Source organism: Staurois parvus, unplaced genomic scaffold, assembly GCF_062004578.1.
Source record: "Staurois parvus isolate SC_StPar_1 unplaced genomic scaffold, SC_StPar_1.0 ptg001247l, whole genome shotgun sequence".
NCBI classification, from domain to species: domain Eukaryota; kingdom Metazoa; phylum Chordata; class Amphibia; order Anura; family Ranidae; genus Staurois; species Staurois parvus.
Genome location: NW_028319043.1, coordinates 75,467 through 102,940, shown reverse-complemented (window position 1 = coordinate 102,940; position 27,474 = coordinate 75,467). Strand labels below are relative to the sequence as shown.

The window sequence follows — 27,474 nt, the reverse complement described above, 5'->3', positions numbered from 1 at the left end:
CCGATCATTAATAATGAATTCATTATATTATATTAAAGATGATGTCATGCGTCCAAATACAGAACAGGATGTGATCGGAAGACGCGATCAGCGCAGCCACACCCGACTCCGCCCACCAATCTCCGATCTTCATTCATCAGGGAGGAGACACACCCGACTCCGGATATTCACTCGATTCCCTTCGCTCTGAGCTCCTCCCGCACACGGCGCAGATAATCCGGATCCGGGTAACCGAACCTACAGGAGGAAAGGAATCAACTGTTCAGTACTGGCCAATCACCTCCTCTGTATATAACACACATACCCCCCACCCTCTGTATATAACACACATACCCCCCCACCCTCTGTATATAACACACATACCCCCCCACCCTCTGTATATAACACACATACCCCCCCACCCCCTGTATATAACACACATGCCCCCCCCACCCCCTGTATATAACACACATATACAGAGGGTGGGGGGGGGGTATGTGTGTTATATACAGGGGGGGTATGTGTGTTATATACAGGGGGTGGGGGGGGTATGTGTGTTATATACAGAGGGTGGGATATGTGTGTTATATACAGAGGGTGGGGGGGGTATAACACGCATACCCCCCCACCCTCTGTATATAACACGCATACCCCCCCACCCTCTGTATATAACACACATACCCCCCCACCCTCTGTATATAACACACATATCCCCCCCTGTATATAACACACATATCCCCCCCTTCTGTATATAACACTCATACCCCCCCCTATATATAACACACATATCCCCCCCCTTCTGTATATAACACACATACCCGCTCCCTCTGTATATAACGTACATATCTTCCCCCCCGTATATAACACACATACCCCCCCTTTTGTATATAACACACATATCCCCCCCCCTTCTGTGTATAACACACATACCCCCCACCCTCTGTATATAACACAAGTATACAGTACATACACCGCCCCCCACATATAACATATACATACCCCCACCCTGTATATAACACACGTATACATACACCCCCCCACACACACATATAACACATACACTATATTGCCCCCAATCTCCCGATCATGTGATTCAGGTGTTCCAATCCCCTCCCAATCATGTGATTCAGGTGTTCCAATCCCCTCCATATCATGTGATTCAGGTGTTCCAATCCCCTCCCAATCATGTGATTCAGGTGTTCCAATCCCCTCCATATCATGTGATTCAGGTGCCCCAATCCCCTCCCAATCATGTGATTCAGGTGTTCCAATCCCCTCCATATCATGTGATTCAGGTGTTCCAATCCCCTCCATGGACACAGGTGTATACAATCATCCCCTAGGCATGCAGACGGCTTCTACAAACATTGGTGAAAGAATGGGTCACTCTCAGGAGCTCAGTGACTCCAAGCGTGGTCCCGTGATAGGTGGCCACCTGGGCAATAAGTCCATCCGTGACATTTCCTGGCTACTAAATATTCCACGCTCAACTGTTAGTGGGATTATAACAAAGTGGAAGCCACTGGGAACAACAGCCACTCAGCCACCAAGTGGTAGGCCACATCACATGACAGGGCGGGGTCAGCGCATGCTGAAGCGCACAGTGCGCAGAAGTCGCCAACTGTCTGCAGAGTCAATAGCTAAAGACCTCCAAACTTGGTGTGGCCCTCAGATGAGCCCAACAACAGAGCGTAGAGAGCTTCATGGAATGGGTTTCCATGGCCGAGCAGCTGCATCCAAGCCTTCCATCACCAAGTGCAATGCAAAGCATCGGATTCCGTGGTGTAAAGCACGCCGCCACTGGACTCTAGAGCATGGAGGCATGTTTACTGGAGTGACCAATCACGCTTCTCTGTCTGGCCATTCGATGGACATGCCTGGGTTTGGCGGTGGCCAGGAGAACGGTACTTGCCTGACTGCATTGTGCCAAGTGTAAAGTTTGGTGGAGGGGGGATCATGATGTGGGGTTGATTTTCAGGGGGTGGGCTTGGCCCCCTAGTTCCAGTGAAGGGAACTCTTAAGGCGACATTTTGGACAATTTAATGCGCCCAACTTTGTTGGAGGAGTTTGGGGATGGCCCCTTCCTGTTCCAACATGACTGCCCCCCAGTGCACAAAGCAAGGTCCATAAAGACATGGAGGAGCCAGTTTGGGGTGGAGGAACCTGACTGTCCTGCACAGAGTCCTGACCTCAACCCCATAGAACACCTTTGGGATGAATTAGAGCGGAGACTGCGAGCCAGGCCTCCTCCCCCGACATCAGTGCCTGACCTGACAAATGTGCTTCTGGAAGAATGGTCCAACCTTCCCATAGACACCCTCCTAAACCTTGTGGACGGCCTTCCCAGAAGAGGCAAAGGGCGGGGCCAACTCAATATTGAACCCTACGGACTAAGACTGGGGGGTCATTAAAGGTCATGTGTGTGGAAAGGGCGGGGCCAACTCAATATTGGACCCTAAGGACTAAGACTGGGAGGCCATTGTGACGGGAGTGACTTTTGGGGGTGGGGGGACCTCTGTATCATCTTCCCAAATTCCCATTATGTTTAAGGCACCCTGTGCCTGTTAAGGGGTACAGGGTGTGTATGTGAATGTCTGAGTCCTGTGTATAGTGTGTGTTCCTTTGTTCTCGGTCACATGGTTGTCCATTGTCTGTTTGCCATGTGCTCCCCCCCATTGTGCTGTGTCTTCCTGTCCAGCCAACTATTATGGGATGTACTGTTTGTGTATTGGTGTGGGGGTTGGTCAATATCCTTTGCCATGTGTTTCATCCCATTGTTCTGTGTCTTGGGTTGGTTGGGGTGGTTCCCTGTAGCCCTTCCCACTGATAGGGCGGGCTGATGATGTATTTCCTGTCCCTGGTTGTGTTTCCCCGCCCTCTGTATATATTCTGTGTTTTGTGTTAAAATAAAGAGTTGTTGGCTTTCTGTTTTAAGAGCTGGGTGCTGTCTATTTTCCTGAGGGATTTCAAGGGTGTGGTCCGTGGATGGTGTTCGGACAGGGGAAGTTGTGCTATAACGGAAAAACTCAGTGCGGTCTGGGTTCCGGTTCCGTTACATTGGTGGCAAGCAGTGGGATTGTGCTTCCAACCTGTAAACACATCCAAACCATCACCGGGATCCAAGAGCAGGAGAGGAGAGACAGATACCACCCGCAGATATGGAAACAGAGGTCTTGTGGCGGATGCAGCAAGTGCTGGCTTATTTAGATGACCCGGTTTCTACATGGGAAGAGCGTGGATGGAGAAATACGTCTGTCCAACAGCTGGATGAGGGTGTGGAAGATGGAGCAGTCGGCGCATCCCTCCAATTACAGATCCCAGGATGTATGGATCTAATGGATTTTTCGCTGGAGGATGTTATGGGTGATGAATCACCTGCAGTCTGGGACATCCAAACCACCACCAGGATCCAAGGTTCAGATAGCAGGAGAGGAGAGATACCACCTGCAGCTATGGAAACAGAGGTCTTATGGCAGATGCAGCAAGTGCTGGCGTATTTAGACGATCCTGTTTCTACATGGGATGAGCTTGGATGGAGGGACACGTCTGTCCAACAACTGGATGAGGGTATGGAAGATGGAGAAGTTGGCTCATCCCTCCAAGTACAGATCCCAGAATGCATGGATCTAATTGATTTTTCAATGGAGGACGTTGTGGGTGATGAGTCACCTGCCAAAGTGCTGGCACTGGACTCAAGGGCCTCCAGCCCGTGCCCTGGACATTTAGCCATTCCAGAGACTGGGGATTGTACTGATTTTTTTTCTGAGGAGGAACCAGCCGGGGAGCTGCCAGCTGAAGCGCTGACAACCGGACAGAGGGTCCAGGACCTCTGCCCCACACCTGTGGTAGTTTCAGAGGCCCAGGGTGAGAAGGGAGAGGAGGTTGTTGTCCTCCCTCCCCCACAGTCAGCCAAAGTGGAGGAAACTCTTTTCCCTCCCAAGCGAGGATCTGTGCATCAGGGGGACAGTGACAGAGGAATGCCATCCCAGCAGCAGATCCACAGTCTGGGAGTGGAGGAAGGCAGCCTCCCTCCCCCACGGTTAGCCGGAGCAGATGTGGGGTCCCCAGCAGAAGCGCTGGCACCAGGGCAGAGTGCCGCTGGCCTCTGCCTAGCAACTACAGTCACCACTTGGATACCCCAGGGATGCTGGGCAGTCGGCCCAGATCCCCCACAGAAGGATGAAGGCGGCCCAGCCACCCTGTCTTCTCCCCAGCGGCTGAGAGGATTTCCGAAAGAAGGACCAGTCCGTACTTCTCCCCAGCGGCGGGTATGTTCTACGGGAGAGGCAGAGGTTGGCTGGGTGAGTAATGCTTGGTGTGGGACAATTTGCATGGGGTACTGTGCGGGTGCCGGCATTGAGAGACTGGAGGTGCAGAGTAACTTCAGAGTACATCCGTTTGGGATCTACTCCTGCGTTACTCTCCTGCCGAAAGGGGAGATATGTGACGGGAGTGACTTTTGGGGGTGGGGGGACCTCTGTATCATCTTCCCAAATTCCCATTATGTTTAACCCACCCTGTGCCTGTTAAGGGGTACAGGGTGTGTATGTGAATGTCTGAGTCCTGTGTATAGTGTGTGTTCCTTTGTTCTCGGTCACATGGTTGTCCATTGTCTGTTTGCCATGTGCTCCCCCCCATTGTGCTGTGTCTTCCTGTCCAGCCAACTATTATGGGATGTACTGTTTGTGTATTGGTGTGGGGGTTGGTCAATATCCTTTGCCATGTGTTTCATCCCATTGTTCTGTGTCTTGGGTTGGTTGGGGTAGTTCCCTGTAGCCCTTCCCACTGATAGGGCGGGCTGATGATGTATTTCCTGTCCCTGGTTGTGTTTCCCCGCCCTCTGTATATATTCTGTGTTTTGTGTTAAAATAAAGAGTTGTTGGCTTTCTGTTTTAAGAGCTGGGTGCTGTCTATTTTCCTGAGGGATTTCAAGGGTGTGGTCCGTGGATGGTGTTCGGACAGGGGAAGTTGTGCTATAACGGAAAAACTCAGTGCGGTCTGGGTTCCGGTTCCGTTACAGCCATTAAAGGTCATGTGCGTGGAAAGGGCGGGGCCAACTCAATATTGAACCCTACGGACTAAGACTGGAGGGCCATTAAAGGTCATGTGTGTGGGAAGGCTGGCTGACCAATATTTGGGGGAATATAGTGTATATACCCCCACCCTGTATATAACACACATATATACATACCCCCCCCCACACATATACCATATATACCCCCTCCCTGTATATAGCACACATATACATACCCCCCCCACATATAACATATATACCCCTACACCCTGTATATAACACATACACACCCCCTCTGTAAAGAACACATATACCCCCTGTAGACAGCTGCAGTCAGCTACCTTGCCACTAGGTGTCTCTGTACCAGAATAGTATCTGGTTACAGCAGACGGTGTCATCAGGTGCTGGGCCCATTTTTGGGTAGAGCCCTTCTGCAGTGATGTCAGGGGGGAGTCACCATGCACACATAAGTCAGGTAGGGAGGAGCACAGACACATTTTGGGGCACCTATGTGGATGTACCCAGCACACATTGACCCTGGACAGGGCAGGAGGCCAGGAGGAGTAGACCTGAACCCAGGAGCAGCCAGCTAGACAGGTGTACTTATGGAGGAGGTGACTATAGAGAGCCCAGTCCTGTGAGTACTAATGACCCCGGGTGTAGGAGAGACTGTAAGGGTGATGGCTGCTGAGGTGCCACACATGCTTTTACTTGTGACTACTGCGAACTGTCCACTAAATGCGATTGGCTGTGTATGTCAGGTGACTCTGGAATGTATGTCCTTGTGATGTGACTGTAATGCCGTAGATTGAGTACCATCAGTAAAGTGCAGCAATTCTCCTATGTGTGGCCACTCCTTCCTCAGGGATATAAAGGTCTATGGCCAGGAATGTTGTGTGGAGGCCTCTGGCATGGAGTGGGGCACAATACGGTGGAGGGTTTAGCCACACCAAGGGGGGACAGTGTTCTAGCAGGACATGAACGGGGGTAGGGACTTGTGCTCCTGGTGCCAAATACAGCCAATCATGAAGCCCCTCTTACAGCCCCCCTTCCTATATATAACACACATACACCCCCTGTATATAATGCACATAACCCCCCCCCCCCACCCCACAATATATATTACATATACACCCCTTCTCTGTATATGATATGTATCTATCTTACCCTTGAGGTCCCCCGGTCACACTGGTTTTATGGTGGACATCATTCCAGGTGACGGTGTCGGTGGTGCCGGTTGTACGAGACTCTCCCACGGTGAAGATCAGTTTCTGATCAAAGGCTTTTCTCAGCAGGCGCAGGATGGCTCTCCCCTCCTTGTTATCCGGTAAATAAGCCGTACGTCTTGTACCCGAGAAATGTCTTCCAGGTCGAGGATGATTCTCCTGGATAATGAGATAATGGGAGTCATGAGAAGGGAGGTGGGAGTCCTGCACACCTCCTGTATTCAGACATCAGCCTGTGTATAGCAGTGACCGACAGCCCCCACAGGGTGTGCTATGGAAGGACCACCATAATACTAAATATACACTATATTGCCAAGAGTATTGGACCCGTCCTCCAAATCATGTGATTCGGGTGTTCCAATCCCCTCCATATCATGTGATTCAGGTGTTACAATCCCCTCCATATCATGTGATTCAGGTGTTACAATCCCCTCCATGGACACAGGTGTATACAATCAAGCCCCTAGGCATGCAGACGGCTTCTACAAACATTGGTGAAAGAATGGGTCGCTCTCAGGAGCTCAGTGACTCCAAGCGTGGTCCCGTGATAGGTGGCCACCTGGGCAATAAGTCCATCCGTGACATTTCCTGGCTACTAAATATTCCACGCTCAACTGTTAGTGGGATTATAACAAAGTGGAAGCCACTGGGAACAACAGCCACTCAGCCACCAAGTGGTAGTCAACGTCACATGACAGGGCGGGGTCAGCGCATGTTGAAGCACACAGTGCGCAGAAGTCACCAACTGTCTGCAGAGTCAATAGCTAAAGACCTCCAAACTTGGTGTGGCCTTCAGATGAGCCCAACAACAGTGCGTAGAGAGCTTCATGGAATGGGTTTCCATGGCCGAGCAGCTGCATCCAAGCCTTCCATCACCAAGTGCAATGCAAAGCGTCGGATGCCGTGGTGTAAAGCACACCGCCACTGGACTCTAGAGAAGTGGAGGCGTGTTCTCTGGAGTGACCAATCACGCTTCTCTGTCTAGCAATCCGATGGACGTGTCTGTTTGGCGGTGGCCAGGAGAACGGTACTTACCTGACTGTACTGTGCCAAGTGTAAAGTTTGGTGGAGGCAGGATTATTCTGTGGGGTTGTTTTTCAGGGGTTGGACTTGGCCCCCTAATTCCAGTGAAGGGAACTCTTAAGGTGACATTTTGGACAATTTTACGCTCCCAACTTTGTGGGAAGAGTTTGGGGATGACCCCTTCCTGTTCCAACATGACTGCATTCCAGTACACAAAGCAAGGTCCATACAGACATGGAGGAGCCAGTTTGGGGTGGAGGAACCCCATAGAACACCTTTGGGATGAATTAGAGCGGAGACTGTGAGCCAGGCCTCCTCCCCCGACATCAGTGCCTGACCTGACAAATGTGCTTCTGGAAGAATGGTCCAACCTTCCCATAGACACCCTCCTAAACCTTGTGGACGGCCTTCCCAGAAGAGTTGAAGCTGTTATAGCTGCAAAGGGCGGGGCCAACTCAATATTGAACCCTACGGACTAAGACTGGGATGCCATTGCAGTTCATGTGCGTGGAAAGGCAAGCGTCTCAAAACTTTTGCCAACATAGTGTATAATCTAAACAATAATGTCCCAGGAAGGGACCAGAACTGGAGATATTCAGGATGTTGGTGGTATAAAAGGCCGCACAGCCAGACAGGAGGATTCTGAATAATGACATCTGATGATAATGATTACAATGTAACAAATAAGTATAAAATATTCTGAGATATCCTGCAGGACGTTCATTATTGCTATACACAGGCTTTACTTTGTAATTATTGGAAAAGAGTGTAAAGTGCCCAGATGGCTCTGAGTGCTGGATGTCTGGGGTATGTCAGAGCTGCTTCTGCCATGTATTCAGCATGGGGCAATAACATAATAAGCTGGTTCTTCATGTCCAGGACCCTGACAGCCATGGAAGATCCAACTCTGTTAGTGCTGAGGACATCTCAAGAGAATATAACCCTGTCACTGCTGAGGACACCTCAAGAGTATCCAATGCTGTCAGTGCTGATTTCATCTCAAGAGAATCCAGCCTTGTCAGTGCTGAGGACATCTCAGGGGAATCCAACCCTGTCAGTGCTGAGGACATCTCAGGGGAATCCAACCCTGTTAGTGCTGAGGACATCAGTGCTGAGAACACCTCAGGAGAATCCAACCCTGTCACTGCTGAGAACACCTCAGGAGAATCCAAACCTGTCACTTCTTAGGGCATCTCAAGAGAATCCATCCCTGTTACTGCTGAGGTCATCTCAGAAAGATCCAACCCTCTCACTGCTGAGGACATCTTAGGAAAATCCAACCCTGTCACTGCTGAGGAAATCTCAGAAGAATCCAAACCTGTCCATGCTCAGGACATCTCGGGAGAATCCAATGCTGTTAATGTGGAGGGCATCTCAAGAGAATTCAACCCTGTCACTGCTGAGGACATCTCAAGAGAATCCAACCCTGTCACTGCTGAGGACATCTCAAGAGAATCCAAACCTGTCACTGCTGAGGACATCTCAAGAGAATCCAAACCTGTCACTGCTGAGGACATGTCAGGAGAATCCAACCCTGTCACTGATGAGGACATCTCAAGAGAATCCAACCCTGTCACTGCTGGGGACATCTCAAGAGAATCCAAACCTGTCACTGCTGAGGACATCTCAAGAGAATCCAAACCTGTCACTGCTGAGGACATCTCAATAGAATCCAAACCTGTCACTGATGAGGACATGTCAGGAGAATCCAACCCTGTCAGTGCTGAGGACAGCTCAAGAGAATCCAACCCTGTCAGTGCTGAGGACAGCTCAAGAGAATCCAACCCTGTCAGTGCTGAGGACAGCTTAGGAGAAGTCTTTCTGTCATTATTCTGAGGTCTGCACTCACCTTCTGGATGCCCCCTGGGATGTTATAGTAAATCTCTATGGTTCCACATCCAGGATATCCCGGTAAGGAGTTTCTGTGTCTTGTCTCACTCATACTTCCATCAGGCTGGCTTCCTCTGACTGTCCCATATGAGACTCCACATATCGCACACACTGGCTTACGGGCCATGAGTTCCCGAAGACAGGCCTTGCAGTACGCATGCTTACACTTCTCTAATATCTCCTTATCTTCTATCTCACACAGGCAGATAGGACACATGTCTGGTTCTTCTTCTTTCTGTGCAGCAGCTGAGGAACTGCTGGTGCCCAATGGATCTCCAGAGATAGCTCTTGTTTGACCTCTTCCTGGATTATGGCTGCCTTTGAGTTTCTCAACAGCAAAAGCAACATGGACTGGATGGCCGATGAGGATCACAGTGCCTCTGGAACATTCCATCACAATGTCTATTCCTGCCATCATCAGCTGTTGTTGCAGTATAGCGATATCTTTCTGGAATTCCGGCCTCAAGCTGATTTCTTTTTTTTCAATATTAAAGAAAGTTTTCTGCAGAAGAGTGATGAAGCTGTGAGAAGCGTGGGGTGAAAGGTCAGGAGGGGCATTCATAGTTCTGAATGTGACAAGTGAGCTGCCATTTTTCCTACGTTCTTCCATTTCCACATTGTACTTCTTCTTGATCTCAGAGATCTCCCTGTGCTTTAATTTCCTCAGGATATCCATGTGTCTGGTGTCTACTGGGATCTCCGTCCTCATGTCCATTCGGGAAATTCTGACAGCCCGGTGCTGCATCTTCAGTCTTTCTTCATTCCTGGACAATTGGCGGATCCTGGCAAGATCTTTTCTTTCAATATCCTGAACTGTCACAGACATGGTGTATTCTATAATATGATTTCCTTTTCCCAGAACTCTTCTCTGATCTGTGTGAAGGAAAGAAAATTGGTGAAGTAGGCAACCAGCTAAGAGTGCACCAATGACAGGAGGTGATCAGGCTGTTCTACCATCCCGTTACTGATCACTTCTCCACTGACCCCCCCTGTATCATCATAATTCTCCAATGACCCCCAGTGTATCATCATAGTTCCCCACTGACCCCCCCTGTATCATCATAATTCTCCAATGACCCCCAATGTATCATCATAGTTCTCCACTGACCCCCAGTGTATCATCATTGTTCCCCACTGACCCCCAATGTATCATCATAGTTCACCACTGACCCCCAATGTATCATCATAGTTCTCCACTGACCCCCAATGTATCATCATAGTTCTCCACTGACCCCCCAATGTATCATCATAATTCTCCACTGACCCCCAATGTATCATCATAGTTCTCCACTGACCCCCCAATGTATCATCATAGTTCTCCACTGACCCCAATGTATCATCATAGTTCTCCACTGACCCCCAATGTATCATCATAGTTCCCCACTGACCCCAATGTATCATCATAGTTCTCCACTGACCCTCAATGTATCATCATAGTTCTCCACTGACCCCCAATGTATCATCATAGTTCCCCACTGACCCCAATGTATCATCATAGTTCCAGACTGACCCCCAGTGTATCATCATAGTTCTCTACTGACCCCAATGTATCATCATAGTTCCAGACTGACCCCAATGTATCATCATAGTTCTCCGCTGACCCCCAATGTATCATCATAGTTCCAGACTGACCCCCAGTGTATCATCATAGTTCTCTACTGACCCCAATGTATCATCATAGTTCCAGACTGACCCCCAGTGTATCATCATAGTTCTCTACTGACCCCAATGTATCATCATAGTTCCAGACTGACCCCCAGTGTATCATCATAGTTCTCTACTGACCCCAATGTATCATCATAGTTCCAGACTGACCCCCAGTGTATCATCATAGTTCCCCACTGACCCCCAATGTATCATCATAGTTCCCCACTGACCCCCAGTGTATCATCATAGTTCCAGACTGACCCCCAGTGTATCATCATAGTTCTCTACTGACCCCAATGTATCATCATAGTTCCAGACTGACCCCCAGTGTATCATCATAGTTCCCCACTGACCCCCAATGTATCATCATAGTTCTCCACTGACCCCCAATGTATCATCATAATTCTCCACTAACCCCCAATGTATCATCATTGTTCCCCACTGACCCCCAATGTATCATCATTGTTCCCCAATGTATCATCATTGTTCCCCGCTGACCCCCAATGTATCATCATAGTTCTCCACTGACCCCCAGTGTATCATCAAAGTTCTCCACTGACCCCCAGTGTATCATCATAGTTCCCCACTGACCCCCAATGTATCATCATAGTTCTCCACTGACCCCAATGTATCATCATATTTCTCCACTGACCCCCAATGTATCATCATAGTTCTCCAAGGACCCCCAATGTATCATCATTGTTTCCCACTGACCCCCAATGTATCATCATAGTTCTCCACTGACCCCTAACGTTTCATCATAGTTCTCCACTGACTCCCAGTGTATCATCATAGTTCTCCACTGACCCCAAATGTATCATTATAGTTCTCCACTGACCCCAAATGTATCATCATTGTTCCCCACTGACCCCCAATGTATCATCATAGTTCTCCAAGGACCCCCAATGTATCATCATAGTTCTCCACTGACCCCCAATGTATCATCATAGTTCTCCACTGACCCCCAATGTATCATCATAGTTCTCCACTGACCCCCAATGTATCATCATAGTTCTCCAAGGACCCCCAATGTATCATCATAGTTCTCCAAGGACCCCCAATGTATCATCATAGTTCTCCAAGGACCCCCAATGTATCATCATAGTTCTCCAAGGACCCCCAATGTATCATCATAGTTCTCCACTGACCCCCAATGTATCATCATAGTTCTCCAAGGACCCCCAATGTATCATCATAGTTCTCCACTGACCCCAAATGTATCATAATAGTTCTCCACTGACCCCAAATGTATCATCATAGTTCCCCAATGTATCATCATAGTTCTCCAAGGACCCCCAATGTATCATCATAGTTTTCCACTGACCCCAAATGTATCATTGTAGTTCCCCACTGACCCCCAATGTATCATCATAGTTCTCCACTGACCCCCAATGTATCATCATAGTTCCCCACTGACCCCCAATGTATCATCATAGTTCTCCACTGACCCCCAATGTATCATCATAGTTCCCCACTGACCCCAATGTATCATCATAGTTCTCCACTGACCCCAAATGTATCATCATAGTTCTCCACTGACCCCCAATGTATCATCATAGTTCTCCACTGACCCCCAATGTATCGTCATAGTTCTCCACTGACCCCCAATGTATCGTCATAGTTCTCCACTGACCCCCAATGTATCATCATAGTTCTCCACTGACCCCCAATGTATCATCATAGTTCCCCACTGACCCCCAATGTATCATCATAGTTCTCCACTGACCCCAAATGTATCATCATAGTTCTCCACTGACCCCAAATGCATCATCATTGTTCCCCACTGACCCCCCATGTATCATCATAGTTCTCCAAGGACCCCCAATGTATCATCATAGTTCTCCAAGGACCCCCAATGTATCATCATATTTCTCCACTGACCGGTGGTTGGTGATCGGTGTGTACAGGAGAGGAGTGTGGAGGTATGACAATGATCGGTATGTACAGGAGAGGAGTGTGGAGGTGTGACAGTGATCGGTATGTACAGGAGAGGAGTGTGGAGGTATGACAGTGATCGGTATGTACAGGAGAGGAGTGTGGGGAGGTGTGACAGTGATCGGTATGTACAGGAGAGGAGTGTGGGGAGGTGTGACAGTGATCGGTATGTACAGGAGAGGAGTGTGGGGGGGTGTGACAGTGATCGGTATGTACAGGAGAGGTGTGTGGGGGGGTGTGACAGTGATTGGTATGTACAGGAGAGGAGTGTGGAGGTATGATAGTGATGGGTATGTACAGGAGAGGAGTGTGGAGGTGTGACAGTGATCGGTATGTACAGGAGAGGAGTGTGGAGGTGTGACAGTGATCGGTATGTACAGGAGAGGAGTGTGGAGGTATGACAGTGATCGGTATGTACAGGAGAGGAGTGTGGGGAGGTGTGACAGTGATCGGTATGTACAGGAGAGGAGTGTGGGGAGGTGTGACAGTGATCGGTATGTACAGGAGAGGAGTGTGGGGAGGTGTGACAGTGATCGGTATGTACAGGAGAGGAGTGTGGAGGTATGACAGTGATCGGTATGTACAGGAGAGGAGTGTGGAGGGTATGACAGTGATCGGTATGTACAGGAGAGGAGTGTGGGGAGGTGTGACAGTGATTGGTATGTACAGGAGAGGAGTGTGGAGGTATGACAGTGATCCGTATGTACAGGAGAGGAGTGTGGAGGGTATGACAGTGATCCGTATGTACAGGAGAGGAGTGTGGAGGGTATGACAGTGATCGGTATGTACAGGAGAGGAGTGCGGGGGGTATGACAGTGATCGGTATGCACAGGAGAGGAGTGTGGGGGGTATGACAGTGATCGGTATGCACAGGAGAGGAGTGCGGGGGGTATGACAGTGATCGGTATGTACAGGAGAGGAGTGCGGGGGGTATGACAGTGATCGGTATGTACAGGAGTGGAGTGTGGGAGCTATGACAGTGATCGGTATGTACAGGAGAGGAGTGTGGAGGTGTGACAGTGATCGGTATGTACAGGAGAGGAGTGCGGGGGGTGTGACAGTGATCGGTATGTACAGGAGAGGAGTGTGGGGGTGTGACAGTGATCGGTATGTACAGGAGAGGAGTGTGGAGGTATGACAGTGATCGGTATGTACAGGAGAGGAGTGTGGGGGGGTGTGACAGTGATCGGTATGTACAGGAGAGGAGTGTGGGGGGTGTGACAGTGATCGGTATGTACAGGAGAGGAGTGTGGAGGGTATGACAGTGATCGGTATGTACAGGAGAGGAGTGTGGAGGTATGACAGTGATCGGTATGTACAGGAGAGGAGTGTGGAGGTATGACAGTGATCGGTATGTACAGGAGAGGAGTCTGGGGGGTATGACAGTGATCAGTATGTACAGGAGAGGAGTGTGGAGGTATGACAGTGAGCACTATGTACAGGAGAGGAGTGTGGAGGGTATGACAGTGATCAGTATGTACAGGAGAGGAGTGTGGAGGTATGACAGTGATCGGTATGTACAGGAGAGGAGTGTGGAGGTATGACAGTGATCGGTATGTACAGGAGAGGAGTGTGGGGGGTATGACAGTGACCGGTATGTACAGGAGAGGAGTGTGGGGGGTATGACAGTGATCGGTATGTACAGGAGAGGAGTGTGGGGAGGTGTGACAAGTATCACTGGCAGCCTGGAACCTGCTAAGGACACTTTCAATTACTGAAATAAGCCCCTAGCTGTACTGAGCCTCACGCCCTCAGAGGCCGCTGAGCTGCTTATGTCTTCCATAGCTGATATGTCAATGAATTAACATAGATAATAAGTAAAATATGTACTTGAAACAAGGCAGCCAAATGCAGCGCTCACAGACTACAACGGAAACAAAGAGGTATAAATAAAAATATAAATATATAAATAAATATAAACAGCGCAAAATATATTATAGTCCAAAAATAGATCCACATCAGAGTGGCTCAGTGGGATCACTACGGAGTGAAACACAAACAATTCCAGCCGTACCTCGCCCAGGATATGGGGAATCCCCAATGTATCATCATAGTTCTCTACTGACCCCAAATGCATCATCATTGTTCCCCACTGACCCCCCATGTATCATCATAGTTCTCCAAGGACCCCCAATGTATCATCATATTTCTCCACTGACCGGTGGTTGGTGATCGGTGTGTACAGGAGAGGAGTGTGGAGGTATGACAGTGATCGGTATGTACAGGAGAGGAGTGTGGAGGTATGACAGTGATCGGTATGTACAGGAGAGGAATGTGGGGGTATGACAGTGATCGGTATGTACAGGAGAGGCGTGTGGGGGGGTGTGACAGTGATCGGTATGTACAGGAGAGGAGTGTGGGGGGGTGTGACAGTGATCGGTATGTACAGGAGAGGCGTGTGGGGGGGTGTGACAGTGATTGGTATGTACAGGAGAGGAGTGTGGGGAGGTGTGACAGTGATTGGTATGTACAGGAGAGGAGTGTGGAGGTATGACAGTGATCGGTATGTACAGGAGAGGAGTGTGGAGGTATGACAGTGATCGGTATGTACAGGAGAGGAGTGTGGGGGGTATGACAGTGATCGGTATGTACAGGAGAGGAGTGTGGGGGGGTGTGACAGTGATTGGTATGTACAGGAGAGGAGTGTGGAGGTATGACAGTGAGCACTATGTACAGGAGAGGAGTGTGGAGGGTATGACAGTGATCAGTATGTACAGGAGAGGAGTGTGGAGGTATGACAGTGATCGGTATGTACAGGAGAGGAGTGTGGAGGTATGACAGTGATCGGTATGTACAGGAGAGGAGTGTGGGGGGTATGACAGTGATCGGTATGTACAGGAGAGGAGTGTGGGGAGTATGACAAGTATCACTGGCAGCCTGGAACCTGCTAAGGACACTTTCAATTACTGAAATAAGCCCCTAGCTGTACTGAGCCTCACGCCCTCAGAGGCCGCTGAGCTGCTTATGTCTTCCATAGCTGATATGTCAATGAATTAACATAGATAATAAGTAAAATATGTACTTGAAACAAGGCAGCCAAATGCAGCGCTCACAGACTACAACGGAAACAAAGAGGTATAAATAAAAATATAAATATATAAATAAATATAAACAGCGCAAAATATATTATAGTCCAAAAATAGATCCACATCAGAGTGGCTCAGTGGGATCACTACGGAGTGAAACACAAACAATTCCAGCCGTACCTCGCCCAGGATATGGGGAATCCCCAATGTATCATCATAGTTCTCTACTGACCCCAAATGTATCATCATAGTTCTCCACTGACCCCAAATGCATCATCATTGTTCCCCACTGACCCCCCATGTATCATCATAGTTCTCCAAGGACCCCCAATGTATCATCATATTTCTCCACTGACCGGTGGTTGGTGATCGGTGTGTACAGGAGAGGAGTGTGGAGGTATGACAGTGATCGGTATGTACAGGAGAGGAGTGTGGAGGTATGACAGTGATCGGTATGTACAGGAGAGGAATGTGGGGGTATGACAGTGATCGGTATGTACAGGAGAGGCGTGTGGGGGGTGTGACAGTGATCGGTATGTACAGGAGAGGAGTGTGGAGGTATGACAGTGATCGGTATGTACAGGAGAGGAGTGTGGGGGGGTGTGACAGTGATCGGTATGTACAGGAGAGGCGTGTGGGGGGGTGTGACAGTGATTGGTATGTACAGGAGAGGAGTGTGGGGAGGTGTGACAGTGATTGGTATGTACAGGAGAGGAGTGTGGAGGTATGACAGTGATCGGTATGTACAGGAGAGGAGTGTGGGGGGGTGTGACAGTGATTGGTATGTACAGGAGAGGAGTGTGGAGGTATGACAGTGATCGGTATGTACAGGAGAGGAGTGTGGAGGTATGACAGTGATGGGTATGTACAGGAGAGGAGTGTGGAGGTGTGACAGTGATCGGTATGTACAGGAAAGGAGTGTGGAGGTGTGACAGTGATCGGTATGTACAGGAGAGGAGTGTGGAGGTGTGACAGTGATTGGTATGTACAGGAGAGGAGTGTGGAGGTATGACAGTGATCGGTATGTACAGGAGAGGAGTGTGGGGAGGTGTGACAGTGATTGGTATGTACAGGAGAGGAGTGTGGGGAGGTGTGACAGTGATCGGTATGTACAGGAGAGGAGTGTGGGGAGGTGTGACAGTGATTGGTATGTACAGGAGAGGAGTGTGGGGGGGTATGACAGTGATCGGTATGTACAGGAGAGGAGTGTGGAGGGTATGACAGTGATCGGTATGTACAGGAGAGGAGTGTGGAGGGTATGACAGTGATCGGTATGTACAGGAGAGGAGTGTGGAGGGTATGACAGTGATCGGTATGTACAGGAGAGGAGTGCGGGGGGTATGACAGTGATCGGTATGCACAGGAGAGGAGTGTGGGGGGTATGACAGTGATCGGTATGTACAGGAGAGGAGTGCGGGGGGTATGACAGTGATCGGTATGTACAGGAGAGGAGTGCGGGGGGTATGACAGTGATCGGTATGTACAGGAGAGGAGTGCGGGGGGTGTGACAGTGATCGGTATGTACAGGAGAGGAGTGTGGGGGTGTGACAGTGATCGGTATGTACAGGAGAGGAGTGTGGAGGTATGACAGTGATCGGTATGTACAGGAGAGGAGTGTGGGGGTGTGTGACAGTGATCGGTATGTACAAAAGAGGAGTGTGGGGGGGTGTGACAGTGATCGGTATGTACAGGAGAGGAGTGTGGGGGGGTATGACAGTGATTGGTATGTACAGGAGAGGAGTGTGGAGGTACGACAGTGATCGGTGTGTACAGGAGAGGAGTGGGGGGGTATGACAGTGATCGGTATGTACAGGAGAGGAGTGTGGAGGTATGACAGTGATCGGTATGTACAGGAGAGGAGTGTGGAGGTATGACAGTGATCGGTATGTACAGGAGAGGAGTGTGGAGGTATGACAGTGATCGGTATGTACAGGAGAGGAGTGTGGAGGTGTGACAGTGATCGGTATGTACAGGAGAGGAGTGTGGGAGATATGACAGTGATCGGTATGTACAGGAGAGGAGTGTGGGGGGTATGACAGTGATCGGTATGTACAGGAGAGGAGTGTGGGGGGTATGACAGTGATCGGTATGTACAGGAGAGGAGTGTGGGGAGTATGACAAGTATCACTGGCAGCCTGGAACCTGCTAAGGACACTTTCAATTACTGAAATAAGCCCCTAGCTGTACTGAGCCTCACGCCCTCAGAGGCCGCTGAGCTGCTTATGTCTTCCATAGCTGATATGTCAATGAATTAACATAGATAATAAGTAAAATATGTACTTGAAACAATAACAAGGCAGCCAAATGCAGCGCTCACAGACTACAACGGAAACAAAGAGGTATAAATAAAAATATAAATATATAAATAAATATAAACAGCGCAAAATATATTATAGTCCAAAAATAGATCCACATCAGAGTGGCTCAGTGGGATCACTACGGAGTGAAACACAAACAATTCAGCCGTAGCTCGCCCAGGATATGGGGAATCCCTCCATGGACATGCAAACGAAAAGAGCATGGCGCCAGATGATGGTGTGATAAAAACAATGCTTTAATGTAGCACACTTAGGCTCCACCCACACAGGGGGGTGTTTTAATAACTCTGGTAACGTTAGCTGTGTAAAGTCACCTTAAAAATGTGAGTTTTTCAGCATTTGTTATTGGTTTTGTATTATCGTTTTGTGGAGTTTTGCCGTTTTTTTGTGTTTTTTTCCGTTCGCGTTTTTTTGTAAAAAAAAAGTCCAAAAACGTTGGTTTGCTGCGTTTTACCACATTTTTTAACGTTAGAGCATTTGTATAGCTAAAACACTCCTCTAGAATCCCGCTAGTTCTGGGGGGTTTTTCCAGCCAAAAAACGTTGATTCCAGTCTCTGTGTGTATGGATACTGAGGAGAACATGCTGGGGGGGTTACTGGCTGTAGAAAAAAACATCAAAAGCCAAAAACAGCCGCTGTAAAAATGTCCCGCGTTCGTGAGGACTTAAGATTTCCAAATAGAAGAAACTCCCATCTGATGGTCAGGAAAGGAGTAGAGAGAAAAGGCAACTTATAGTGTAGAAATAAATATATACTTTTCAAATTTATTTATGTTCCACGTCAGGATATAAGATAACCAGCATTATAACACAAGAACTTCAAACCAACAAGATGGCCGCCGTCCCTCCAGAATATGGTGACTTCACACAGGGCGAGGCTCCCTCCAACGTGCTTCATCATCAAAAAGATGAATAAAAAGACACAGAAAGATAAGTATATGAAAAAACACATATAAACACGTATGTGGTTCTTCATGAGAACCTCTCATACTACCAGTGGGGAGATGTAAAAAGGCATATAACAAAAAAAAAAAATACACGCCTGGCACTTTTTAAAAAACACACTAATAGGTATAATAAGGTGCATTGTATGATAAATAAAAATACAATTATATATTATATGAGGAATTGTACATACAGTATCTCCCAGAAGTGAGTCCCCCCTCCCCCAGACTGTATACAATGGATATATATATACAGTATCTCCCAGAAGTGAGTCCCCCCTCCCCCAGACTGTATACATTGTATATATATATATATATATATCCCCCAGAAGTGAGTCCCCCCTCCCCCAGACTGTATACAATGGATATATATATACAGTATCCCCCGGAAGTGAGCCCCCCCTCCCCCGGACTGTATAGAATGGATATATACAGTGGGGATGGAAAGTTTGGGCACCCCAGCTAAAAATGTGTATTAATGTGCATAAAGAAGCCAAGGAAAGATGGAAAAATCTCCAAAAGGCATCAAATTACAGATTAGACATTCTTATAATATGTCAACAAAAGTTAGATTTTATTTCCATTATTTACACTTTCAAAATAACAGAAAACAAAAAAATGGCGTCTGCAAAAGTTTGGGCACCCTGCAGAATTTATAGCATGCACTGCCCCCTTTTCCAAGCTGAGACCTGCTAGTGTCATGGATTGTTCTCAATCATCGTCTGGGAAGACCAGGTGATGTCAATCTCAAAGGTTTTAAATGCCCCGACTCATCTGACCTTGCCCCAACAATCAGCACCATGGGTTCTTCTAAGCAGTTGTCTAGAAAACTGAAACTGAAAATAGTTGACGCTCACAAAGCTGGAGAAGGCTATAAGAAGATAGCAAAGCGTTTTCAGATGTCAATATCCTCTGTTCGGAATGTCATTAAGAAATGGCAGTCATCAGGAACAGTGGAAGTTAAAGCAAGATCTGGAAGACCAAGAAAAATATCAGACAGAACAGCTCGCAGGATTGTGAGAAAAACAATTGAAAACCCACGTTTGACGGCACGATCCCTCCAGAAAGATCTGGCAGACACTGGAGTTGTGGTCACTATTCCACTATAAAGAGATACTTGTACAAATATGGTCTTCATGGAAGAGTCATCAGAAGAAAACCTCTTCTACGTCCTCACCACAAAAATCATCGTTTGAACTTTGCAAATGAACATATAGACAAGCCTGATGCATTTTGGAAACAAGTTCTGTGGACCGAAGAGGTTAAAATTGAACTTTTTGGCCGGAATGAGCAAAGGTACGTTTGGAGAAGAAGGGGCACAGAATTGAATGAAAAGAACCTCTGTCCAACTGTGAAGCATGGGGTTGGATCAATCATGCTTTGGGGTTGTGTTGCAGCCAGTGGCACAGGGAACATCTCACGAGTAGAAGGAAAAATGGATTCAATAAAATTTCAGCAAATTTGGATGGCAACAGATGCCATCTGTGAAAAAGCTGAAGTTAAAGAGAGGATGGCTTCTACAAATGGATAATGATCCTAAACACACCTGGAAATCCACGGGGGATTACATCAAGAGGCGTAAACTGAAGGTTTTGCCATGGCCTTCACAATCTCCTGACCTCAACATCATTGAAAATCTATGGATAGACCTTAGAAGAGCCGTGCTGACAGACAGCCCAGAAATCTCAAAGAACTGGAAGACTTTTGTAAGGAAGAATGGGCAAAGATACCTGTAACGGAACCGGTACCCGACCGCACTTGGGTATATTCCGTTATCCTGCAGCTTCCCCTGTCCGAACACCATCCACGGACCACACCCTTGGAATCCCTCAGGAAAATAGACAGACAACCAGCTCTTACTAAAACAGGAAGTCAACTCTTTATTTTAACACAAAACACAGAATATATACAGAGGGCGGGGAAAGACAACCAGGGACAAGAAACACCTCATCAGCCCGCCCTATCAGTGGGAAGGGCTACAGTATAGGCAGGAAACACCTCATCACCCCTCCCCATCCAACCAAGACACAGAACAATGGGATGAAGCACATGGCAAAGGACATTGACCAACCCCCACACCAATACACAAACAGTACATCCCATAATAGTTGGCTGGACAGGAAGACACAGCACAGTGGGGGGTAGCACATGGCAAACAGACAATGGACAGCCATGTGGCCGAGAACAAAGGAACACACATTGTACACAAGACTTAGACATTCACATACACACCCTGTACCCCTTAAACAGGCACAGGGTGGGTTAAACATAATGATTTGGGGAGATGATACAGAGGTCCCCCCACCCCCAAAAGTCACTCCCGTCACAATACCTCAAACAAGAATTGAAAGACTCTTGGCTGGCTACAAAAAGTGTTTACAAGCTGTGATACTTGCCAAAGGGGGCAGTACAAGATATTAACTCTGCAGGGGGCCCAAACTTTTGCAGACGCCATTTTTTTGTTTTCTGTTATTTTGAAAGTGTAAATGATGGAAATAAAATCTAACTTTTGTTGACATATTATAAGAAAGTCTAATCTGTAATTTGATGCCTTTTGGAGATTTTTCCATCTTTCCTTGGCTTCTTTATGCACATTAATACACATTTGTAGCTGGGGGGCCCAAACTTTCCATCCCCACTGTATATACAGTATCTCCCAGAAGTGAGTCTCCCCTCCCCCGGACTGTATACAATGTATATATATATACAGGTAAAACTCGAAAAATTTGAAAATGAGAATCTGGTGCATTCATTCATTCAGTCATTGATTTATTTCAGTGCAGCGACTTAAAAGGTGACACTAATATATGAGACTCATTCCATGCAAAGCAAGATAGTTCAAGCCGTGATTTGTCATCATTGTGATGATTATGGCTTACAACTCATGAAAACCCCAAATCCACAATCTCAGAAAATGAGAATATTCCATGCAATCAATAAAACACGGATTGTACATAGAACAATATCGCACCTCTGAAAAGTAGAAGCTGCATATGTACTCAGGACTTGGTTGGGGCCCCTTTTGCAGCAATTACTGCCTCAATGCGGCGTGGCATGGAAGCTATCAGCCTGTGGCACTGCTGAGGTGTTATGGAAGACCAGGATGCTTCAATAGCGGCCTTCAGCTCTTCTGCATTGTTCGGTCTCATGTCTCTCATCTTTCTCTTGGCAATGCCCCATAGATTCTCTATGGGGTTCAGGTCAGGCGAGTTTGCTGGCCAATCAAGCACAGTAATCCCACGGTCATTGAACCAGGTTTTGGTGCTTTTGGCAGTGTGGGCGGAGCCAAGTCCTGCTGGAAAATGAAGTCATCATCCCCATAAAGCTGGTCTGCGGAAGGAAGCATGAAGTGCTCCAAAATCTCCTGGTAGACGGCTGCGGTGACCCTGGACTTAATGAAGCACAGTGCGCCAACACCAGCAGATGACATGGCTCCCCAAATCAACACAGACTGTGGAAACTTCACACTGGACTTCAAGCATCTTGCAGTGTGGGCCTCTCCATTCTTCCTCCATACTCGGGGTCCTTGGGCCTCTCCATTCTTCCTCCATACTCGGGGTCCTTGGGCCTCTCCATTCTTCCTCCATACTCGGGGTCCTTGTGCCTCTCCATTCTTCCTCCATACTCGGGGGTCCTTGGGCCTCTCCATTCTTCCTCCATACTCGGGGTCCTTGGGCCCCTCCATTCTTCCTCCATACTCGGGGTCCTTGTGCCTCTCCATTCTTCCTCCATACTCGGGGTCCTTGGGCCTCTCCATTCTTCCTCCATACTCAGGGTCCTTGTGCCTCTCCATTCTTCCTCCATACTCGGGGGTCCTTGGGCCTCTCCATTCTTCCTCCATACTCGGGGTCCTTGGGCCCCTCCATTCTTCCTCCATACTCGGGGTCCTTGTGCCTCTCCATTCTTCCTCCATACTCGGGGGCCTTGGGCCTCTCCATTCTTCCTCCATACTCGGGGTCCTTTTGCCTCTCCATTCTTCCTCCATACTCGGGGTCCTTGGGCCTCTCCATTCTTCCTCCATACTCGGGGTCCTTGGGCCTCTCCATTCTTCCTCCATACTCGGGGTCCTTGGGCATCTCCATTCTTCCTCCATACTCGGGGTCCTTTGGCCTCTCCATTCTTCCTCCATACTCGGGGTCCTTGGTTTCCAAATGAGATGTAAAAGTTGCTCTCATCAGAAAAGAGGACTTTGGACCACTGAGGACAGACCAAGTCTGTTTTTCTTTAGTCCAGGTAAGACGCTTCTGACGTTGTTTGTTGTTCAGGAGCGGCTTGACAAGAGGAATACGACATTTGAAGCCCATGTCCAGGATCCGTCTGTGTGTGGTGGCTCTTGATGCACTGACTCCAGCCTCAGTCCACTCCTTGTGAATGTCCCCAACACTTTTGAATGGCCTTTTCCTGACAATCCTCTCCAGGCTGCGGTCATCCCTGCTGCTTGGGCACCTTTTTTCTTCCACACTTTTCCCTTCCACATAACTTTCTATTAATGTGCTTTGATACAGCACTTTGGGAACATCCAACTTCTTCTGCAATTCCCTTTTGAGGCTTTCCCTCCTTATGGAGGGTGTCAGTGATGGTGTCAGGTCAGCAGTCTTTCCCATGATTGGGATTCCTACTGAACCAGACTGAGAGACCATTTAAAGGCTCAGGAACCCTTTGCAGGTGTTATGGCTGAATGAGCTGATTAGAGTGGGACACTTTGAGCCGAGATTATTCCACCTTTTCACAATATTCTCATTTTCTGAGATTGTGGATTTGGGGTTTTCATGAGCTGTGAGCCATAATCATCACAATGATGACAAATCACGGCTTGAACTATCTTGCTTTGCATGGAATGAGTCTCATATATTAGTTTCACCTTTTAAGTTGCTGCACTGAAATCAATGAACTTTTGCACAATATTCTAATTTTTTGAGTTTCACCTGTATATATATATATACAGGTGAAACTAACTGAGGAAAGGAAAGATGAGGCTCTGCCAGTGCAATGGAGGCACCATAAGTGAAGAAGCTTCTCATTCAACTTTATCAGGGACAGCTGGGACAGTTCCTCTGAGCCCTTCACCTAGACGCTGGCATGGATGGGTGGATCAATAGGTGGAAAAAGTGTCAGTGCGTTTTAGATACCTGCTATCCTCTGCTAAGAACCAGAAGGCCAATTCTGATAACAATAGATGACCCTTAATTATTGAAAGGGTCCATACTACTGTGGAAAGAGTTCCTTTGCTCCCTCAGGGGATGAAAGCCATTGAAAGACAGAGACTGTGACAGACCTTGATACAGACCTATAATGTGATCATTAACTTGGCCCTCTGGTTGACCTTCACTTGGCTTGTTTTGGTCACATTCCTGCCTTTTGACCTTCAACCTCATCAATCTGCTGTACTCCATGGCCTGTCTGAACTTACAGTCAAGGCTCAGGGACCTTCTGGCTTCAGCCTACCAACCAATCTGCAGACCTGGCTGCCTATAGTCACCATGCTGTGGCACAACCTCCAAGATCTGCTGGAGTGACCCAACTGCTATCTAAGTAGGACAAACTTTCGAAAGGACTGAATAAAACTCCAAGGAAGTGCTGTTGTCCAAACACTTTACATAATCCCAATGTCCTGAGGGCACCATGTTCTTCCTACTTGGCATGGCTGCTGCACTCTGTTTCAACAAGGACTCGACTGGCTGTCGGTATTCAATAAAGTATAGACATTGTCCTCTGTGTACGAGTGTCCAACATTCTGCCGGACCAGTGACACCACAATGTGGAATAGACTCCCTCAAGAGTTGGTTCTTCCCAGCTCAGTGGATTGTTTTAAAAAAAGTCCTGAATTCTTTCTTGGATACACAGAATATAACTGGATATAACATTTATAGGGAACGTTGATCCAGGGAATATCTGATTGCCTCTCGGGGGGTCAGGAAGGATATTTTTCCCCTGCAGGAGGAGATTGAATTGTGCTTTGCTGGGTTTTTTGCCTTCCTCTGGATCAACTGTGGATGTAGAATTATAATATTCATTTATTTATTTCGGTTGAACTGGATGGACTTTTTTCTTTTTTTTCAGCCAGACTATGTAATTATGTAACCACTGCTTTACCTGGATTACAGAACAACCAGTCATATTGAAGCTTTCAATCCTTTTCTCCAGTTGATATGCCATGTCGGGAAGTTTACACTGGTGAGAGATTGTTACACTATAGTGTTGGTGTCATCCAGGGGGCAGATAATGGGACTCACCATCCTGATTCTGGAAGATGGCGTAGTATGTCTGTCCATCCACCCTGGTCACATCGCATTCTCCTCCGCCAGACTTCGATCTGCTTCCAAAATATTTCATCAGCTTTGCCGATAAATCTCTATCTGAAGGTGAAGTTCTCACCAGGATGGGGTGTCCCCTGTCTATCAATAAAACTGTCTGTCCTTCCCTCTGCCTTACCACTGTCTGTTTAACCCTCTGACCACCCACTGACTGTCCAACCTTCTGACCCACCACTGTCTGTCCAACAATCTGACCACCCACTGACTGTCCAACCCTCTGACCCACCACTGTCTGTCCAACAATCTGACCACCCATTGTCTGTCCAACCCTCTGACCCTCCACTGTCTGTCCAACCCTCTGACCACCCACTGACTGTCCAACCCTCTGACCCCCCACTGTCTGTCCAACCCTCTGACCACCCACTGTCTGTTTAATCCTCTGACCCCCCACTGTCTGTCCAACCCTCTGACTACCCACTGTCTGTCCAACCCTCTGACCACCCACTGTCTGTCCAACCCTCTGATTCCCAACTGACTGTCCAACCCTCTGACCCTCCACTGTCTGTCCAACCCTCTGACCACCCACTGTCTGTCCAACCCTCTGATTCCCAACTAACTGTCCAACCCTCTGACCTTCCACTGTCTGTCTAACCCTCTGACCACCCACTGTCTGTCCAACCCTCTGATTCCCAACTGACTGTCCAACCCTCTGACCCTCCACTGTCTGTCCAACCCTCTGACTCCCAACTGTCTGTCCAACCCTCTGACTCCCAACTGTCCGTCCAACCCTATGACCTCCCATTGTCTGTCCAACCCTCTGACTACCCACTGTCTGTCCAACCCTCTGACCACCCACTGTCTGTCCATCCCTCTGCCTCCCCACTGTCTGTCCATCCCTCTGCCTCCCCACTGTCTGTCCATCCCTCTGCCTCCCCACTGTCTGTCCATCCCTCTGACTCCCAACTGTCTGTCCATCCCTCTGACTCCCAACTGTCTGTCCATCCCTCTGACTCCCAACTGTCTGTCCAACCCTATGACCTCCCATTGTCTGTCCAACCCTATGACCTCCCATTGTTAGTCCATCCCTCTGCCACCCCACTGTCTGTCCATCCCTCTGCCTCCCCACTGTCTGTCCAACCCTATGACCTCCCATTGTCTGTCCAACCCTCTGCCTCCCCACTGTCTGTCCATCCCTCTGCCTCCCCACTGTCTGTCCATCCCTCTGCCTCCCCACTGTCTGTCCATCCCTCTGCCTCCCCACTGTCTGTCCATCCCTCTGCCTCCCCACTGTTTGTCCAATACTATGACCCGCCACTGTCTGTCTAACTCTCTCCACAAACGGAGGTGTAAGCATGACCCCAATCTGGGCTGGTCTCAGACCTCTCTTCTAGACATTATATCTGATTAAAAGTACCCCCCCACACACACACACACAAACACAAACACACACAAACACACACACTACTTCTAGAACTGTCTCTTCTGCTACACAAAACACAAAGTATATATCTCCACCTCTGCCAGGCTGCCCTCCTCACTATCCTCTCTGTGCCAGGCTGCCCTCTTCTCTGTGCCAGGCTGTCCTCCTCTCTGTCCTCTCTGTGCCAGGCTGCCCTCCTCTCTGTCCCCTCTGTACCAGGCTGCCCTCCTCTCTATCCTCTCTGTGCCAGGCTGCCCTCCTCTCTGTCCCCTCTGTACCAGGCTGTCCTCCTCTCTGTCCTCTCTGTGCCAGGCTGCCCTCCTCTCTGTCCCCTCTGTACCAGGCTGCCCTCCTCTCTATCCTCTCTGTGCCAGGCTGCCCTCCTCTCTATCCTCTCTGTGCCAGGCTGCCCTCCTCTCTGTCCCCTCTGTACCAGGCTGCCCTACTCTCTATCCTCTCTGTGTCAGGCTTCCCTCCTTCCTCTCCTCTCTGTACCAGGCTGCCCTCCTTCCTCTCCTCTCTGTACCAGGCTGCCCTCCTCTCTATCCTCTCTGTGCCAGGCTGCCCTCCTCTCTATCCTCTCTGTGCCAGGCTGCCCTCCTCTCTATCCTCTCTGTGCCAGGCTGCCCTCCTCTCTATCCTCTCTGTGTCAGGCTGCCCTCCTTCCTCTCCTCTCTGTACCAGGCTGCCCTCCTCTATGTCCTCTCTGTGCCAGGTCGCCCTCCTCTCTGTAACAGGCTGCCCTCCTCTCTATCCTCTCTGTACCAGGCTGCCCTCCTCTCTGTCCTCTCTGTGCCAG

General features: G+C 48.6%; 1 protein-coding gene across 1 annotated transcript; it reads right to left on the bottom strand.

Annotated features, from left to right (window-relative positions):
* LOC149437903 (uncharacterized) lies at positions 1 to 27,469 on the bottom strand. Its single transcript, XM_089660492.1, has 4 exons — positions 25,235 to 27,469; positions 9,092 to 10,005; positions 6,161 to 6,378; positions 1 to 237 (listed from the first exon to the last, which is right to left on the bottom strand). Exons 1-4 carry the CDS (start codon positions 26,607 to 26,609, stop codon positions 168 to 170), a joined length of 2,577 nt encoding a protein of 858 aa, XP_089516618.1. The 5' UTR covers positions 26,610 to 27,469; the 3' UTR covers positions 1 to 167.
* Positions 27,470 to 27,474: the final 5 nt, after the last annotated feature.